Source organism: Protopterus annectens, chromosome 2.part0, assembly GCF_019279795.1.
Source record: "Protopterus annectens isolate FY-2018-M chromosome 2.part0, PAN1.0, whole genome shotgun sequence".
Classification (NCBI taxonomy): domain Eukaryota; kingdom Metazoa; phylum Chordata; order Ceratodontiformes; family Protopteridae; genus Protopterus; species Protopterus annectens.
The window spans coordinates 229,584,458-229,604,532 of NC_056728.1; the positions used below are offsets into that span (position 1 = coordinate 229,584,458).

Here is a 20,075-nt window from a genome sequence, read left to right on the forward strand (position 1 = left end):
CCTGTGGATAGGGTGGTGCTGAGACAGAAGCAGGTGCCTTGGGGAGGGGGGAGAGAATACCAGTATCCTTGTGTAGAGCTGTAGTTGGGGACAGCACACTCCCCATCAGCTCCAAGGCAGATCCCCCCGGCTCCAAGGACATCTCTGGTTCCGAAGAAACAGAGGGAATACCCGGCTCCATGGAGGTCAGCTCCGAGGCTGATGTTGGAGCCGAGCTCAGCCGAGTTGAAGCTCCGAGAAGTAAACTCGGAATAGAAGAAACAATGGTCCAAGTGCCCCCCCCCCCCCCCGAGCCATCCAGAGAACTTCAGAGACTGTCCGAGCAGGGATCGGTTCCAAAATCTCCTGGAGGGGTCTTGGAACCAAAGAGTCTATAGCAAGTATCTGGCATTCCGGCTCTGAAGATCCAGTTTAGCTCGGAGGAGGAATAGTCGTGGATGTAAATAGTCTTGGATGGCTCCGAAACCAGTTGGGTTGGAAACAAGTTAGCCAGTGCTGGCAACTTCAAAAAAGTCTGTGCACCACCCTGCCAACATCATTGTCAGACAAGCTCCTACAGGACCTGGAGGAGATGGTTGGTGAGCGAGATCTCAAGGTAGGGGAGACCGGTACTAGTGCAGTGGACTAGCTCCAAAAAAAGTCTCTTTCGGCTATGAAGGCCGTGAAGCCGAAGGACTTCATTTGTCCAATTCAATGTTCTTTCAGTTCTGAGGGCTGTGGAGGGCTGTGGAGCCAAGGACATCGATGTAGCTGAAGTTTTGCCCAATTTATGAGGAGGCTCCAAATGAGCCGAAGAAGACGGAGATGGTCTTTTCGTAGGCTTGTCACCTTTAGAGGAAGGGGACTTACTTGAAGAAGATGTACTCTGTAAAGCTTCATCAAAAGAAGGTTTTGGGAGTCCTTTGAGAATTAGCTTGTTCTTTCTTTCCTGTAAGACACGGGAGCTGAAAGAATGACAGAATGTACATGTCTCTTGGAGGTGAATGGCCCCCAAACAATAAACACATATATTATGCCCAACGGTTATTGACATTTTTTTTTGTGAACATTTCTGGCACTTTTTAAAGCCTGATAGCTTAGGTTCCTTCTCTCTGCTTTCCTTAGACATTACAAGAAGTAAACACTAACTATACCTTTATAGAAAACTAACACACACAAAAGTTAAATATTCTATTAAAACACTATAATAACAAAGCACATCTATTGAAGAAAAGGGAAAAACAAAGGAACAACTCTGCCCTCTAAGTTAAATGGGCATTAGGCCCTCTAATTTAAATGGACCTAGTAGAGCTACAACAAGGAACATAAAAGACAAACTCTAAGTTAGACAAACTCTAAGTTAAGCAGGTACTTAGCTCTTTAACTAAACAGAGTTAATATACGCAGACAAGGGAATACACACACTAACCAACTATTCTATAATAATCACTAACTACACCTCTACAAAAAAATGATGGTAAAGGGAAGAAATGGCCTTGCGACTAACGACGGCCAACAAGCGACAACACAGTAGCAAGATTAAATCCACACCTCCAGGTTAGTGGCACAGCACGATGCTTCAGAGATCATCCAGGTGCAACTAACAACGGGCAAAACTGCAATTCAAATAGCAGCTTGCTACAGATCACCCACCATGTCCCAGGACCCCCATACCATGTTTCTGGAAACATAAAGGTCCTACAAAACACCCTGATATTGGGGGATTTCAATAACCCAAGCATTAACTGGGAGAACTACTCAAGCACTAACTCCCTTGCCCAACATTTCCTAGAATTTATAAACTCAAACACCCTGGTTCAACTGGTCAACACTCCCACCAGAGGTGACAACATATTGGACCTGGTCATCACCAACATGGGTGACCGGTGTTCCACACCAGAGGTCAACCCCTCGCTGGTTAGATCTGACCATAAACAAATCACTTTGGATGTCCACATTCCACCCCCACCCCTGCACAAGGAAACCACCGTGAAAAACTTTTCAAAAGCAAACTTTGCGTTACTTAAGACTGAGGTGGAAAGTTTCAAAGCCCCCATGCTGAAGGATAATGCTGTCCAAGCTGCAAAATCCTTTACTAACACATTCTATGGACACCTACAAGAATGCATGCATCGTGCCATCCCAAGCAAAACCAAGACTCACTCCTCCAAGAAAAGGAAACCAGTCTGGTGGACTCCTGCCATAAACAAGCTATACAATAGGAGGAGGAAAAGTACAGTTTTGTACCTATCATAAATGTAGATGTTCGAGTGTATACCCTGCTGCAGTTATCACACTTGGGTTATCCTGTCATCAGGCGGTCCCGCAGTCGGCCTGAATTCCAAAGTCTTGGTCCAGCGTCGGTTGCTGCCGCTTCTTCCCTGATGTCAGTGCACCAGGGGTATACAGGATGCATCCGACGCCATTTTCTTCAGTTTTTCTTGCCCCAGATGTCAGGTGCCCCCCCAAAATGGTGGTCAGTAAATAGTACCAATCAAAAAAGTTTAGCACAAACAAAACATCCCTCCAGCTATAAGCAAAGACACCACAAAGGTAGTATCAGATTTAAAGGCATAGAAAAGTTTTAGTTAGTTAGGTCAGAGGGGATGGAGGGAGGGTAACCTGGACTGCAGCAGGGTATACACTCGAACATCTACATTTATGGTAGGTACAAAACTCTACTATGTTCATCGTGTTACCCTGCTGCAGTCATCACACTTGGGTAGAATCCCAAAGCTAAGGATGGGAGGTGGAGTCAAACAGGGTTAGAGTAGGCTAGAAGGCCCTGCAGAACTGCAGTGAAGAAGCCAGCTCTAGTCTTAGAGTAAAGTGGTAAGTGATAGTGTTTGGTGAAGGTGTGTACTGAACTCCAAGTTGCAGCTTCCAAAATATCCTTGGTTGGCACCCCCCTGAGAAAGGCTGTAGATGTAGCTGCTGCCCTGGTAGAGTGGGGCCTTATGCTAGCAGGAAAGTACAGTTTTGTACCTACCATAAATGTAGATGTTCGAGGATCCACATTGCTGCAGTCCTAACCATTGGGGTAGTCCGCTGTCCCAGTCGGCCCGAATACCAAAGTATATGGCTGACGTCGGTCAAGGCGCATTAGACTGACGTCAGTACATCAGGGTACTAATGCGCATGACCGACGTCATATCCTCAGTCTTTTCTTGCCCCAGATGTCAGAAGACCCTAAAAAGACAAGGCCAAAACCAAAAACCCCAAACATTCCTGCACCAAAAATATGTACAATATATACAAAATTACAAAAGTATAACCTCACCTACACAACCACCCCTAAACACAGAGGGGAAGGAGGGAGGGTAAATTGGACTGCAGCAATGTGGATCCTCTAACATCTACATTTATGGTAGGTACAAAACTGTACTATGTTCTTCATTCCACATTGCTGCAGTCCTAACCATTGGGTAGAATCCCAAAGCAGAGGTAAGGGAGGCTGGCAAATCATAAGGAAGCAGGAGCTGTCAACATGCCTTGCAAAATAGCTGTGGCAAAACCAGCCCTAGATTTAGAGTAGAGAGGAAGGTGATAATGCTTAGAGAAAGTATGCACTGAACTCCAAGTAGCTGCCTCCAAAATATCCTTAGTTGCCACCCCCTTAGAAATGCTGTTGAAGTGGCAGTAGCCCTAGTGGAATGAGGCCTAATCCCAGCTGGAATCTCCTTGCCATGATGGGAATAACAAAATGCAATGCAAAACCCAATCCACTTAGAAATAGTTTGTTTTGACACAGGCTTGCCCTGAGAACTCAAAGCAAAAGAAACAAACAACTGCTGAGACTGCCTAAAATCCTTAGTCCTGCTTAAATAATAACGCAATTGCCTGTGTACATCTAAAGTGTGCAAAATCTTTTCCCCTTATTTTGGGGATCTGCATAAAAAGTAGGCAAATGAATAGTTTGGTTTAAAGCCACACTAGAAACCACCTTAGGCATAAAGGAAGGATTAGTACGTAATGATACCCTATCCTTATGGAAAATCAAAAGGCTCTACCGCCATAAGGGCCTGCAATTCAGAAACCCTTCTTGCAGAAGTAATGGCCAACAAAAAGCAGTCTTCCATGACAAGTATTTCAATTCAGCAGTAGCCAAGAGGCTCAAAAGGTTGTAGAGTAAGTTTCTCCAACACAAAATTGAGATCCCAAGCAGGAGTAGGAGCTCTACGTGGGGGTCTTATATTCTTTGCCCTCTAAGAAATTGCTTGAACAAAGGATGCGAAAACAATGGTGGGTCACAATCATAGTGAGCTGAAATTGCTGCAGCATGAATCTTAATGGAAGAGAAAGACAAACCTTTGTCCAATAACTCAGTAAGATATTGAAGAGCCACACTCAAATTAGGCTCAGAAATCTCCAATTTTTGCTGCACTCCAAAATAAAAATCTCTTCCATTTTTCTGCGTACACTTTCCTTGTACTAGGTCTTCTGGCTTCCATAATCACATTTAAAACTTGTTGAGGAAGTTGAGACCTGCTGTGTTTCAAAACAGAATATGCCAGGCTGTTAGATGAAGAGAGTGAAGCTTGACATTGAGCAGGTGACCGTCCCTCTGAGACAACAGGTGTGGAATCAAAGGTAAAGGCCATGGAGGCTTCCTTACCAGACTCCTCAGTAATGGGTACCAGTGTTGCCGAGGCCAATCTGGAGCTATTAAAATCATCCTTGGCTTGTCTTGTCTGACCTTTAGGAGCACCTTTGGGAGAAGAGGCAGAGGTGGAAAGGCATACACATGAAGATTTTTCCAACTGAAAGAAAGAGCATCCACTTTCCAGGCTGTGTGATGAAACCTCTTTGTGCAAAACTTTGGCAGCTGGTGGTTTAGTGGAGAAGCGAACAGATCTATGTCTGGAGTTCCCCATGACACTGTCAATTTCTGAAATACATGAAGATCCAGTTTCCACTCGTGGGGATCCATGATTTGTCTGCTTAACACATCTGCTAAGGAGTTCTGTGCTCCCGGCAGAAACCTTGCCTGAAGAGTTAGTTGCAAGCTGAGCGCAGTCTCCCATAAAATCATTGCTTGCCTGCACAACGGGTAAGAATGTGTTCCCCCTTGTTTGTTGATGTACCACATGACAGTTGTGTTGTCTGTTAGAATCAACACCTGCCCTGGAAGAAGTAACTCCTTGAAAGTCATTAATGCAAACTGGACTGCTAACATCTCCTTCATGTTGATATGTAGATGCTGTAGTCTGGCAGGCCACTTGTCTTGTATCCACTTTCCATTTAGATGAGCTCCCCAAGCAATGTCTGAGGCATCTGTCGTTAGAATCTGACTCGCCTCTGGCCGGGTCACAGAGAGTCCCTTGTTTAGGTGACATTCCTGAGCCCACCACAAAATTCCTGTTGAATGCAAGGTATTATTTGAATGACAGTGTCCAAATCCTGGCAGTGCTGTGTCCATACATTTTGAGATACCATTGCAGCTTCCTCATATGCAGTTTGGCATTGGGAAGCACCAGAATACAAGATGCCATGAACCCTAAGGCTTGAAGGACTGTCCTTGCAGTCAGCCCGGACTGAAGAGATAGTTGATGGAAGTAAATGGAAAGATTCTTTTGTTTGTCCGGGGTTAAAAAGGCCATCTGGGCTGCTGTATTCAGTCTCACACCCAGAAAGCACATGTCTTGAGAGGGTACTAGACTGGACTTTATTTCGTTCACAGAATACCCTAGGCATCTTAGCACTGCTATCACATATTCCAAATGCTGTAAAGGTCTTCCTTTTCTTGAGCCAGAATCAGGCAGTCGTCCAAGTAAGGATAGATTTGAATTCCTTTTAGCCTGAAGTAAGCTATCACTGGAGCCAGAACCTTTGTGAATACTCTGGGCGCAGTAGATAAGCCAAAGGGCAATGCAGAGAACTGATAATGGGAATTTCCAGCTCGAAAACGTAGATACTTCCTGCAACTCAGTCTGATAGGCACATGAAGGTAAGCCTCCTTGAGATCTAAAGTTACCATCCAGTGATCTTTGCCCAGCAGAGGTAAAAGCTGTTGTAACGTCAACATTTTGAACTTGGGAATGTTCAGATAAGTGTTGAGGATAGATAAATCCAAAATTGGTCTCCACGTGTCCCCCTTCTTTGGTACTAGGAACAGGCGAGAATAAAATCCTAGGCCCCTTTCTGGCACAGGGACTGGCTGAATGGCCCCTATTTGGAGTAAAAGAGAAATTTGCTTGTGAGCCTCTTTTCTTTGTAGAGGAGGAATGTCTGGCATGCCTTTGAAAGGAGGCAAGGTATGGAAATAAAACCTGTAACCGTGGTGAATGATATCCAGAACCCATCTGTCTTGGGTAATTAAATCCCAATTTTCTTTGAAAAGAGCCAGCCTTCCTCCCAAAGGTGCTGCCAGACGAGAATGTACTGGCAGCTGAAAAGGCAGGTCATTGGGTCTGTTTACGAAAGGACTGACCCCTGCCCTCACCAGAAGTCTGAGCAGGTGAACTCCTGTTCTAGGCCTAAAAGAACCTTGAGCTCTGCCCCTACCACGTCTAGACCTACCCCTAGACTGGGAATCATAAGTAGGATATGTCCATCCCTTAGTAGGCCAATTTCTACTAAACTTCGGAGGCTGCACCTGCAAAAAAATCTTTAACAGTTTGCATAGACTTAGCCTTGTCCTCCATTTTCTTTAAAACTGCTTCCACAGGCGAACCAAACAACACGTCAGACTGTAAAGGAGCATCCAAAATCCTTGTCTTAACATGCTCAGCTAAATTCTGATCCCTCAACCCGGCGTGCCTACGAAGAACAGAACCAGTGGCAGCCACCCTCGAGGAGGCCTGCACAGCATCAAAACCACATTGCAGTGAATGCTTACCCACCTGTTCAGACACATGAACTAAATCCTGCAACTCTTTACACTCAATACCTTCCGCCAGAGCATCCACCTTAGACTTCAATTGTGAAAGGAGATAATTTTGATATTTTAACATGTGAAACTGGCAATTCAACGCCCTCATGGCTAAAGTGGAAGAAGTATACACTTTCTTTCCCCATCTATCCAAAGCCCTTGCCTCTTTATCAGGAGGAACAGGAATTTTAACAACAGAAGCCTTAACACCTTTAGGCCCCTGAGAGACAGTTTCCGGGTCTGCCCTAGGACTCTTAAAAAGATACTTGTGAGCTTCAGGCACCCTATAGTACCTATCAGGTTTAACTGGGGCAGGAGGCAAAGAATCAGGGTTTAGGGAAGCCTCTGCAAAAACATCTTCCACCACATTCAGAACAGGAGGTATAGCTAAAGGCCTATGCTGGGGTAAAAACAAGAATTCCCTAAGCCTCTTCCTGGAATCAGAGAAATCTTGGCCTTCCCATTTAAAATGCTCCCTCATGGAATGCAGAGTCTCTGAAAATGAAAAATCCTCAGGAGGAGAAGCTGACGGAGTAGAATCATCCACATCAGAATCAGAATAAGGAGGATACTCCTGCAAGTCTTCAGCCAAGACTCAGAAGCCTCGAACACTGCTCAAAACTCTCAAACTCAGGCTCCACCCTGGGCCTCTTATCAGGAGGGGGCATAGAGCCTCTAATCATAGTAATCAAATCCTCTGCCATTTTAAGCATATGTTTCTTAGGCAAAGATCCTGAAGAGCTAGGAGAAACCCCACTGAAGTTAAACCTGGCCTGCCTCTCAAAGAAGCCTTGGAAACAGAAGGGAGGCTCTAACCACCTTAGGAAGAGAGGGAAGAACAGCCACCTGAGAAGCCCCTTCAGCCTGGCCTACCTCCTGAGAGGACACATCCTGTAACAGTAAAGTCTCTCCCTGAGACTCTAAAGAAACTCCTGGTAAAACCTCCGGCTCCACAGAGCCTTCTAAAGAACCGACGTCCGGGACTGCGGTTCTTCCACCCTAGGCTTTGCTGCTTTGTCCTTGCGCTTTTGATCGCGGGCGCCGGAGCATCCGGCGGCATTTTATAATTACAACGCTTCCCAAAACTAACCTGGCACAGTCTAACCTTCTCTTAATAGTGCGTTTGTTAAATCTAGCACAAGAGCGGCATCCAACAACGTCGTGCTCAGGCCCTAAACAAGGTATACACAAGGTATGGTAATCCCTATGAGGTATCTGTTTCCCACAAGAAATACAGTTATTCACTTTTTCTGACATCCGGTTAAATACTGAGGCAAGAAAAACCAAAATATTCCCCAACGGGGTACTTAGCCAACTTTGATTCGGTCTGAAACTCCGACTTCAGAAAATTTCAGAACGCCAACCTGCACTCGCAAAACTGCTTCTGCATCGGACCATGCGGCAAAAAAGACTAAGGATATGACGTCGGTCATGCGCATTAGTACCCTGACGTACTGACGTCAGTCTAATGCGCCTTGACCGACGTCAGCCATATACTTTGGTATTCGGGCCGACTGGGACAGCGGACTACCCCAATGGTTAGGACTGCAGCAATGTGGAATGAAGAACATCTGGTTTTCCATGGTGGGTGTAGCAAAAACGAATGCAATGTCCTATCCATTTGGAAATGGTCTGTTTTGATATAGCCTTCCCTTGTGAAGCTGCAGCAAAGGATACAAAGAGCTGGTCAGATTTTCTGAAAACCTTAGTTTTATGCAAGTAGTAACGTAGTTGTCTGTGAATGTCCAAGGAGTGCAGGAGTCTTTCTCCTTTGTTCTGTGGATTTGGAAAGAAGGTGGGTAAATGGATGGTTTGATTTAGAGCCACACTGGATACCACCTTAGGCATAAAGGAGGGGTTAGTTCGTAGAGAAACTCTGTCTTGATGAAAAATGAGGAAAGGCTCTACTGCCATTAGTGCCTGAAGCTCTGAGACTCTTCTGGCTGAAGTTATTGTTAGCAGCAGGGCAGTCTTCCATGACATAAACTTTAAGTCAGCTGAGAAAGCTGGTTCAAAAGGTGGTAGCGTAAGTTTTTCCAGAACAAAATTGAGGTCCCAGGTTGGTGTAGGTGCTCTCCTGGGAGGCCTAATGTTTTTGGCCCCTCTGAGAAACTGCCTTAGAAGCGGATGTGAAAATAAGAGAGGATCCGTGTTGCAGTGGGCTGAAATATCTGAGGCGTGGATTTTAATAGATGAAAAAGAAAGTCCTTTGTGTAACATCTCAGTTACGTCCTGTAGAATCTGAGGTATATGTGTGGCTGAAGGGTATTTTGGCCGTTAGATTGGTTCCAGGTGCAAAACCCTTTCCATTTGTCCAAGTAGGCCTTCCTGGTGCTGGGCCTCCTGGCTTCCAGAATAACATCCATAACAGCTTGAGGAAGAGGAGTTGGCTGGTTGCTTAGGTGATTTGCCATGCAGCCAAATTTAAGGTTTTGAGCTGGCTGTGGAGAATCTGACTGTCTTGCTGTGTGAGCAAATGAGTAATTTGTGGTAAAATCCAAGGTGGGTCCTGGGTCATATTCCTTAGTAGTGGGTACCACTGCTGGCGTGGCCAGTCTGGGGCTATGAGTATCACTCTGGGTCTCTCCATCCTGACTTTCAGCAGCACCTTTGTGAGAAGGGGTAATGGAGGGAAGGCATATACTGTCAGGTTTTTCCAACTGAATGAGAGTGCGTCCACTTTCCAAGCTTGATGGTGAAACGTCCTTGTACAAAATTCTGTTAGCTGATAGTTTTGGGGGCTGGCAAACAGGTGTATGTCTGGGTGCCCCCATTTTTGAGTTATTATTGCAAATACTTGTGGATCCAATTTCCACTCATGGGGATCAATGATGTTTCTGCTTAGGTCGTCTGCCAATGTGTTCTTTTTTCCTGGCAGGAATTGAGCTTGTAGCTGAACTTGGTAAGCCAGTGCTGTGTTCCACAAGGTCACTGCTTGCCTGCATAGAGGGTAGGAGTGTGTACCCCCTTGTTTGTTTATGTACCACATTACTGTGGTGTTGTCCGTCCTTATTGTAAGCTGTCCTGGATGTAAGAGGTCCTTGAAGGCTGTCAGGGCATTCTGTACAGCTAGCATTTCTTTTTGATTGATGTGCAGATTCCTTTGCTCTGCAGTCCATATGCCTTGAACGCATCGTCCTGCCATGTGTGCCCCCCAGGCATAGTCCGATGCATCTGTTGTCATAGTTTGCCTGGCCGGGGGCAAGGTAAAAGGCTGACCCTTGTTGAGGTGACATGCCTGTGACCACCATAGAAACTCTTGCTGAAGGCAGGGAATGAGAGATATCATTGTGTCCAAGCTGTGGCTGTGTTGAGTCCATTCGCTTTTTAGGTACCACTGTAATTTCCTCATATGCAGCTTTGCAAATGGTATTAGTAGTATGCAAGATGCCATGAAGCCCAAGGCCTGCAGAATTTTTCTTGCAGGGAGTTGGGTTTTTGTTGCCATTGTTTTGAAGTATTGAGTCAGTTGTAGTTGTTTGTCTGGCGTCAGGTAAGCCATCTGGGCCATTGTATTCAAGCTGGCACCCAGGAATGTCATATTTTCTGAGGGTACTAGTTTTGATTTCTTTTCGTATACTGTGTGCCCTAGACAACTTAGAAGGTCTTTTACAAAAGCCAGATGTTGTAAGAGGATGTCCTTGCTTTCTGCTTGAATGAGGCAGTCGTCCAAGTATGGGTATATTTGAATTCCTCTTTATCTGCAGTATGCAATTACTGGTGCCAGGCATTTTGTGAAGACCCTGGGCGCAGTGGATAAACCAAAGGGCAGTGCAGAGAATTGGTAATGGGTTGAACATGCAATGAAACGGAGGTATCTTCTGCAATTCTGTCTGACAGGGACATGCAGGTATGCCTCCTTGAGGTCCAACGTTACTAGCCATGCTTTCTTGCCCAACATGGGAAGAAGCTGCTGTAGTGTTAGCATCTTGAATTTGGGTACTTGTAAGAAGGTGTTTATAATTGAAAGGTCCAGAATGGGTCTCCAAGCATTGTCCTTTCTGGGGACAAGAAAGAGCCTTGAGTAAAATCCTTGGCCTTGCTCCCGTGTAGGTACCAGTTGAATAGCTCTCATGTCCATGAGAGGTGTAATTTGTTTTTGTGCCTCTGCCCATTGATTTTGTGGCAGGTTTGGCATTCCTCTTATTGTTGGCAAGGTGTGGAAATGGAATCTTTATCCTTGTGAAATAATGTCTAGGACCCATTTGTCCTTTGTGATAATGCGCCAGTTGTCTGTAAAAAGTGCTAATTTTCCTCCCAAGGGAGCTACCAAGAGAGTTTTACTTGACAGTATGAGATTTAAGTCATTGTGCTTGCCTTCTAGTAGTTTGGGGCCTGTCTTCTCCTCCCTTTAGTGTTGCAGTGCCCCATTGTCGAAGTTTGTAATGGGTTTGTGCTTGTCCTCTGCCTCTTGGGAGTCTGTATTTACCCCTCTGTGGTCTGTCAGTACCTGGAAAGAACCAATTTTTTGTTGGCCAATTTCTGCTGAAGCGAGGGGGCTGAACCTGTAAGAAATCTTTGACCGTCTGCATAGATTTCGCCTTATCCTCCATTTTCTTTAAGACTTCTTCTGCTTTAACCCCAAATAGGACATCCTGCTGTAAGGGAGCATCTAGTAACTTTGCTTTAACATGATCAGGCAGAGTTTTTTCCTTTAACCAAGCATGCCTACGTATAACAGACCCAGTAACAGCTGCTCTACAGGAAGCTTCCAAGGAATCAAATCCACATTGTAAAGTATGTTTTCCCACCTGTTCAGCTGCATGCAACAGATCCTGCATTTCCTTCAATTCAAACTGTTGAGAGTGTGTGCTCATCTTTTGTTTTGAGACATTAGAAATTGCTGGTATTTAAGCATGTGAAATTGACAATTTAGTGCTCTCATAGCTAGAGTGGCTGAGGTGTAAACCTTCTTACCCCACCAGTCCAGTGCTCTGAAGTTCCTTTCAGAGGGTACCGGATTTTTTGCCATAGAAGTCTTAGCCCCTTTGGGACCCTGGGAGATAGTCTCTGGGTCAGCATCAGGGCTTTTATAAAGGAATTTGTGGGAGTCAGGTACTCTATAATATCTATCTGGTTTGGCTGGAGCAGGAGGCAGTGAATCTGTATTTAAACTAGATTCTAAGTAAACATCATCCACAATGTCTAAAACTGGGGGGATAGCAAGTGGTCTGTGCTGGGGAAGTAAAAGAAACTCTCTGAGCTTTTTCTTTGAGTCAGAGTAGTCCTGACCTTCCGAGTGGAAATGTTCCCTCATGGTATGTAAGGTTTCCTCAAAGGAATAATCTTCAGAGGGAGAAGCTGAGGGAATGGAATCCTCAGCATCAGAATCTTCATAAGGGGGAAAGGAGTAATCTTGTTCATCAGAGGAGCCTGAGGAAATGGATACTTGATCAGATGAGGCATAATCTTCCTCTTGTCTAGGCCTTTTGTCGGGTGGGGTTTGGGAACCCCTGATTAAAGAAATCAAGTCTTCAGCCATTTTAAGCATCTGTTTCTTAGGCATGGGGCCTTGAGCTGGAGACTGAAGCGCAGTCTTTTTTGGTTTAAGAGAAGTCTTAAGCTTAGGATTCGGTTTTATGGTGAGCGTCGGTCTGAAGACGCCTTCAGAAACCGAAGGTGTTTCTGCAGCACCGGTTTCTCGTTCTGCAATGTCATCGGTAGGGCCTAAAGGAAATGGCTGCATCGGCCTAGAACTCTCCGCCAGAGAATCCGAAGCGGTCTGGGGTTCCAATTCTGTGGTAGCCAGGGGCTGCGTAGGCGCCTCACTGAAAACCGGTGAACCGGTGACTGGCCCAACTGAGGCCTCGGAGTCTGGCTTGGATCTAAGCTGCCTGTCCTTATATTTGCGTTTTTCGTGCACGCCGGTAGTCGGTTGCTCCAACGGCATAGTGTAATTAAATTTTCTACCAAAGTAGTGCCGTGCGAAATCAAAGCGCCGTTTTATAGTTCGCTTATTGAACCTAGCACAAAAGCGACAGCCAGTGATGTCGTGGTCTGGGCCTAGGCAAGGTATGCAATAAGAATGAAAATCCTTATGAGGTATTTGCTTCCCACAAGAAATACAATTGTTAACTTTTTCTGACATCGGTCTGAGGCAAGAAAAGTTTCCCCAACGGGGTACTTGGCTTTATTAAAGACTTTGGATCTGAAATTCGACTTTGAAAATCTCAGGAGTCGGCTGACCGGCACTTACAAACTGCTTCTGCTTCGGGCACCGCACGGCAAGAAAGACTGAAGAAAATGGCGTCTGATGCATCCTATATACCCCTGGCGCACTGACGTCAGGGAAGAAGTGACAGCAACCGACGCCGGACCAAGACTTTGGAATTCAGGCTGACTGCGGGACCGCCTGACGACAGGATAACCCAAGTGTGATGACTGCAGCAGGGTAACATGATGAACATCTAGTACAGAAAAAAATAAATAAATAAAATCCCAAGAAGGGAAGACATCCCTGATCAGTACCAGCAAGAAACTACGATCCCTTATAAAACCATCCAAGGCGAGCTTTGTAAAAAAACTGCCAAGAACTCCAAAGATAACCACAACGCATTCTTTAGCTATGTCAAGAATCTAAGTGGCAATGCTCAGATCTACTCAGAGTTGGTGCAGAATGGCACAAAATACACTGAACCGACTGATATTGCCAACATCCTGGCAGACAGGTTCAGCGCAAACTTCACCCCCTCTCACCCCCAAGAGGGCACATAACCATACCAGAAGAATGTAGAGTCCTTGAAATGACAGACACTCAGGTTAAAACAGCCCTCTCCAAAGCCAAAAACACAGCATCAATGGGACCGGACGGTGTCCCAGGCTGAGTCCTACACGAGCTCAAAGACTAACTAACCCCACACCTAAACACACTGTTCAAACTCAGCCTCTCCACAGGCTACGTACCTATAGAGTGGCGCACAGCAACGGTTACTCCACTCCACAAAGTTGGAGCCACAACTGACCACAGGAACTAATGCCCTATAAGCCTGACTAGCTTGGTCTGCAAGGCTATGGAGCGCATCATCATGGAACTCATTAGCAGAGACATTGGGAACCTTCAAACACTGGACCCTACCCAGTTTGGCTTTGTTAAGGGCAGATCATGCCTCCTAAACCTGGTGGACTTCTTTGAGACAGTTACCAAGGCTATAGACAGGGGAAAGGTGGTACACAGCCTACCTAGACCTCTCTAAGGCCTTCAACACCATTCCCCATTCTGGTATTATAGACAAGCTCACCAGCCTGAACATAAACCCCTACGTCACAAGATGGGTTGCCAACTGGCTCATGGACAGAACCCACATGGCGAGAGCTGCGGGACCTAGGTCCGACTCTAAACTGGTTACAAGTGGCATTCCTCAGGGCTCAGTCCTAGGATCCCTCCTGTTCGGCATATACTTCTCAGAGGTACAGGCAAGCACAGGAGGACTATGGCTGACCAAGTTCGCAGACAACTGCAAACTTGGGGCTATAACTGACTCTCCAGCTGACACAGACATCCTCCAAAAGGGTCTCACTGAGACGGATACCTGGTATCAAAATCATGGCCTCAGGCTAAATGTCAAAAAATGCACAGTCATCCCCTTTGGAAAAAATAAAGTACCCACAAACTACCACATAGGTGGTAGCCCCCTAAATACAGAAGACTTAATAAGGGATCTGGGGACCCAAGTAGATAGTAATCTCACCTTTGATAATCACATTGCCAAAGTAGTTAGAAAATCCTTCTACGTGGCCCACCTAATCACAAAAGGGTTTGCATCCATATCAAAAGAGGTCATTGTGCCCCTCTACTCATCAGACCCATCACAGAGTGCAACGCCCCATTTGGGATGCACCTTACAAGACACCTGCAACAGCTGGAAAGACCACAGAAGTACCTCATCAAGAGGATCACTGGCCTCAAATAGATGCCCTATGCAGCTCAACTGAAGAAACTCCAGCTGTACTCTGTTGCATACCGCCTACTCAGAGGTGATATCTGCCTGACCTACAAGGCCATGTCCAACCCAGAATTGATGGACATGCTCCACCTAAAGAAAACCTTATCCCCTTGAACCACATGCTGTAGGGATCTAAACCTCACCACAACAATAAATAGGATGCGCTGGAGGGATAGATTCCTGTCCCAGAGACTTCCCATGCTTTGGAAAAAGATTCCAATTTACATTAGGCAGAGCTCCTCACTAACGCTCTTCAAAAGAATCCTTGACGAGTGGATGGGGAAACTAAGTTTACCCCAGGGACCACTTCAGTGGCTCCGCTGGACAGAGGCACAGGGAACTAATCTAGGGGGGTGGCGAAAGCCAACACATTCTGGCTAGGCTTATAAATGCCTTCGGGAAGATAGCCTAGTACCTACCTATGAACCACAGAGGAAAAACTATCTAAATCACTAAAGCTAAGCTAAGTATTATTACAGCCAAATACAAGAAAAAAATATGAAGCTTTAAAGAAACTTAGCCACAGCCAAGGAGAGAGCATCCGAACCCGTAAAGAGGCAAACGAGATCTGGGGAATTATACCACTGCATGACGGGATACCTATTCAGCCACGAGCCAAGTTAGAGACTTCGAGCTAGTGTATTTGGCTGAGTCAAAGCCAAGGATCGGCTCCGAACCCATCCAACTAGAATGAAGGCGAGATAGGACAATATAACATGTCCCTCATATAGTCATTTGACTTATTATACTGTCCTTTGTTGGGGGGGGGGTTGCTTTCTTTCTGGAACCACCCTGCCACTCTTCTTCAAATGTCTGCTTATCTGCAGATTGCTGGGGTTGTTTATTTTATTTTTTACTGAAGTAAGACGAGGAGTGCAGAATCCCTTTGTAAACTTGGAGGAGGAAGAGGTTTAGAATAAAAATCAGAGATCCTTTGAATCAGCTTCTCCCTCTCATTACACTAATGATCTGTGCAGCAGAAGGCCCAAGATTTAGTTCTCTATCCAAGAAAAAACTTAAGTTGACTTTTTGGCAACCTCTGAGAGGTTTGTGAATGCAGACAGTCTAACTTCCTTTTAACAGTTCCAGTGGTAGCAGCCCTGAAAGTTATATTGGCGGAGTCATATGCACATTTTAAACAGTGGGCAGCAACTTAAGAAACAGCAGAAAACAAAATTACACACGGCAGATTTTTCCTCACAAGAGACATCAGATGTCAAAATATTCCTCACATTCTCACAAGTAGGCAAGAAAAACTTCAACATACAATCTTGACAGTTGAGAATTTCAAAAGCAAGAGTAACAGAAGCATACACCCCCCACAAACTTATTACAAGCCTTCCCATCCTTAGAAGGAGAGAAATTAGTATTAAAAAAATGCTTACAAGCAGCAGCTGAGTTTATTAAAGCTGTAGTTGCTAGGTCAGCTCTGGGGGTAAGCATATATATACACCAAAAGACTAAGGAACCTTTATATAATCTGCTTTTTTTTGGGAGGGGTGGGGGGGCAGGCCGACTATCAGGTTAATTGAAGGCTATGACAAAAACATTCTCCAAAAGCAGAAAGAACAGGAGGAATAGGCAGGGGTACAGGAAATTCCAGTTGTAATAAATCATTTTTCTAAGAGATTAAAAACATCACTGTTTTCCTACTGAAATAACGGATTAATTTTGGAAATTATCTCAAAAAGAATCCTTCACAGGGACTATTCAAAGCCACACTCAAAGTCAAAGTCACTCAGAATCTGAAATCAGAAATTTGTGAATATATTACATCATCTGTTCCTTCACACTCCTTTTGAAGTTCAAACTTGTGAATCTCTTCAGGAAAAGGATCCATTTTTAACACAGCCAGCCATGTAAGAGCCGACACTAAACCCCAAGCTAAGCCCAATAAATTATTCTTGTTCAGTATCAGAGTGGTAGCATGCTTAATTTTTTGTTTCTTTTTCAAAGGAACTCCTATAGAAACAGACCCAGAAAAGCCAGCAATCACCTCCCTAGGGATGGGCACAGCTTTCTGGCTAAGCAGGGAGGTATTCCCTACTCCTTCTTTCAGGTCCAACTAGAGTGGCTCTCCCCGCCCAACAAGGGCACAACAGCAGCTGCAGATGATGTGTCTAACTCCCAAAGTACATAGTGGCTGTAGGGCCTGTACCAGCAGGACCAAAAGAAACAGATGTGGAACCAGCTTTGGCCACTGCAGTCACCTACCTGGGTCCGAGACAAAATATATCACCAGCTGTAGTGGCAAAGGCTGCTTGACAGCCTTCTCTATTTGTGGCTGGTAAAAGGTACAAGTGTGGAACGGGCAAGTTGTTCCATGGCTTCAGCCAAAAAAGGTGCCAATTTCTTGGGAAAATTAGCAGCAATCGTTGGCAAAACAAGTTGTAAAAAGACCCCCCCAAAAAACATAGCAAAAAAGGGGCTTTAAAACAGCCCCAAAAACTAAAACAAACACCAGGTTTTCCACAGAAAAATGTTAAAACACTTTTTACCACAAAAGTAAAAAAAGTGATGCTATATTTAAAAGTGAACAAAAGTCACAAGACAGTGAATAAACACACTTCTTTCCAAGCTAAAATATAAATATTTTGCAAAAAATCCATCTTTAGTTACAAAAAAATAAAGTAGAAAGCTTTTTCCCCCAAAGCAAACTTTTCTGCTCAGCAATGGAAAAACAGTCTATCCTCAAAAGCCTGCACAGTAGCTCACTCTTTGGCATTAGGAATGTGAAAGGCTTGGTACTCAAACCTGACTTACATAGCTCATCTTAAGCTGGCCGACTGTTTGGGCTCATGGAAGGTCCCCTTAAGTCTTGGAAACTGGTCTGCTGTTTTATCCTTGGCAGGACATATCCCATATAGCTTAGGCTACTGCAGCAGTGATCAAATGAAGAATGATCATGGAAAAGGCACCATTGCCAGCTAGATGGCATCAAAGGCCTGCAAAGGAAAAATGACAAATTAGCTCCAGTTCTGATGGGTGCCTCTATTGGAATCATTAAGGGATTCAGAGATCTTGCTGGGAACCTCCAATGTTCAACTCGACCAAAAGAAGAGATATGTTTCTCATATATGCCAATCTTCCTCTTCACTACAGATTCCGAGATCTACTTTAAAGTTCTTAAAAGTTATAATTCATAAAAATGACCAAACGTGTTTTTCACAGGAATACACTTAATATGATGAACGTTGTAATGTTATGAACTCTAAAAATTCAACAGTCTCCCTATCTCGTTGCCAAGAATACTCAGAAAAAGCTTTTTACAAATTCTTTAGAATTTCACTGAAAATAAACTGCAGAAATTCAAAAGCACCAAAGCCATGTCTAAACATCCCACAAAAATATGAAATGTACATTTAATGCCCTTCCAAACACAGACTGGCAATAAGTAAAGAATTCTATCAGACCCTATATTATATTCTCAGTGTGGCAAGACTGCTGTAAAGTAGCATATCCAGAGGCCTTAAAGTTCAGTGTGGTGTTACATGAGAATAACAATGCTTACTTAGAGACCAAATTGGTTAAAAAAATATTTGAGGGTCCATGTCCCAGGGCATCAAATGTGACAATCCACTGAATTACAGAAAATTACTCGTTAAAACTAGTATTTGCAAATGTCAGAGACAAAGCTAAACAGAGAAAATACAAGTAGCTGAGAAGCAAAGCAAAGGAGTCTCAAAGTAATACATAAAATAAGCTAATGATCATCCGATATTAACCAATATTACCTGTTAAAGCAAAATAATGAAAATCAAACACTGTACTTCTGGGGGGGGGGGGGGGGGATGACAACGGTAACTTTTCTCAATTAAATCAATCTTCCTACAGACTATTGGTCTGTGTACAAAGACAAAATTCTGAAACTTCAAGGCAATCAAACATAAACTAGAGTGATCTGGAAGACAGAACGCAAATAGTTCATAGGTTTACACTAACGTAACAGCTGCAAAGCAGCCCAGAAGCTTAAGCACATCACCCATGCTGTTGACAAGGTTAGACGAGTCCCCAAAGAGAAGCTAATTTGCATGTATGCCAAGTGTAAATTTACAATTATCCATGCAGTCACTGAGGCTACCTTTGAAGGCAGTCAGGAAGGCATTTTGTTTGCTGTGCAAAGGGAGTTTACTCCAAAGGTGAGGAATGCATCGGATAACAAAAACTGGACTGAAAATTTTGAATCATATTTAAATATGCTGCCCATAAAGGTAACTCCACAAGAAGTATGGAAAGAAGCATTTCAGTAGTATGCACTGAAAAAAGCACTCAAGGCAAATGTCAAATGACCCAGTACTGATTATGCAAACTTCATGTGTGCCCTGACAAAAATGGCATCCATTCCTGCCATGGCATTAAAACCCCTGGACATTTAGATATTAAAATGAGAAATACACACATCAAGAGAAACTGCAAGGTGATTCTTTATCATCCTGCTGTTCTACCTTGCTCACCTAACTTATTTTCCTAATAGGTTATGCTACAGCTTAAACTTATGAAAAGAAAACTGTCAAGTGTTACCCAAACTCCTGTTTGGGAAAGCCATAACCATATAAACCATCTGACAGAGAAACAAAATCAAGGGATAAATAGTTAATACTTCTTTTTTATATAAAATAAGAATGACCTCCGGCTTTGCAAAGTAACATTTATAACAGTAGCTTCATGCCTACCAGTCGAGAAGCTGAATTGAAAAAACTGTGGGTCAAGCTTGTATGTCTTGCAGCCTGAAGAAAGCACAAGTCTTCGGGAAACTGATTTGAATCTACAGTTCTACAGCAGAGTAACTACACATCTACTGCCATCATTAGATTCAAAAGCAGGGACGGCTTGCACCTGTCACCCCTAGGCTTCCGGATATTGGCAAAGGCTCTTGCCACCCCCATAGTGCCTTTTTTAGGCAAGGCTCAAATTCTAAACCTACCACCCTAGAACACAAAAAGTAAAAACTAAGGGTAATGCTGCTCAATGCCAGAAGTCTCAATCTCAAGATGCACGCACTCGAGGCCCTTCTCAGTATGGAGAACATCGATGTCTGTGCTGTGACAGAAACCTGGTTCAAGGCTCCTGAGAGCACCCCAGCACTAGCAGGTTTCACCTCATATCATGCCCGCCCCAAAATCCGGACAACACCAAGAAAGGAGGGGTGTCCATATTCATAAAGGACACCCACACCTCAAGGTTGGTGGCAACGCACGATGCATCGGAGACCATCCAGGTGCAATTAACCATAGGCAAGACTGCTCTGCAATTTGTAGCATGTTACAGGCCACCCTCTCAAA

At 44.4% G+C, this 20,075-nt stretch overlaps 1 protein-coding gene across 2 annotated transcripts in view; it reads right to left on the reverse strand.

The window, feature by feature from the left end:
• Positions 1-20,075, reverse strand: part of TBCCD1 (TBCC domain containing 1) — a 768,212-nt gene that overhangs the window by 553,813 nt on the left and 194,324 nt on the right. The window contains exon 1 of one of the 2 annotated variants that reach the window (XM_044060685.1): positions 17,557-17,734. The exons of the other annotated variant lie outside the window; for it this stretch is intronic. Coding sequence (XP_043916620.1) covers positions 17,557-17,565 — 9 coding nt within the window. The 5' untranslated portion in view covers positions 17,566-17,734. Of the gene's footprint in view, positions 1-17,556; positions 17,735-20,075 lie in introns of those variants that run through there. 2 annotated transcript variants of the gene reach the window in all.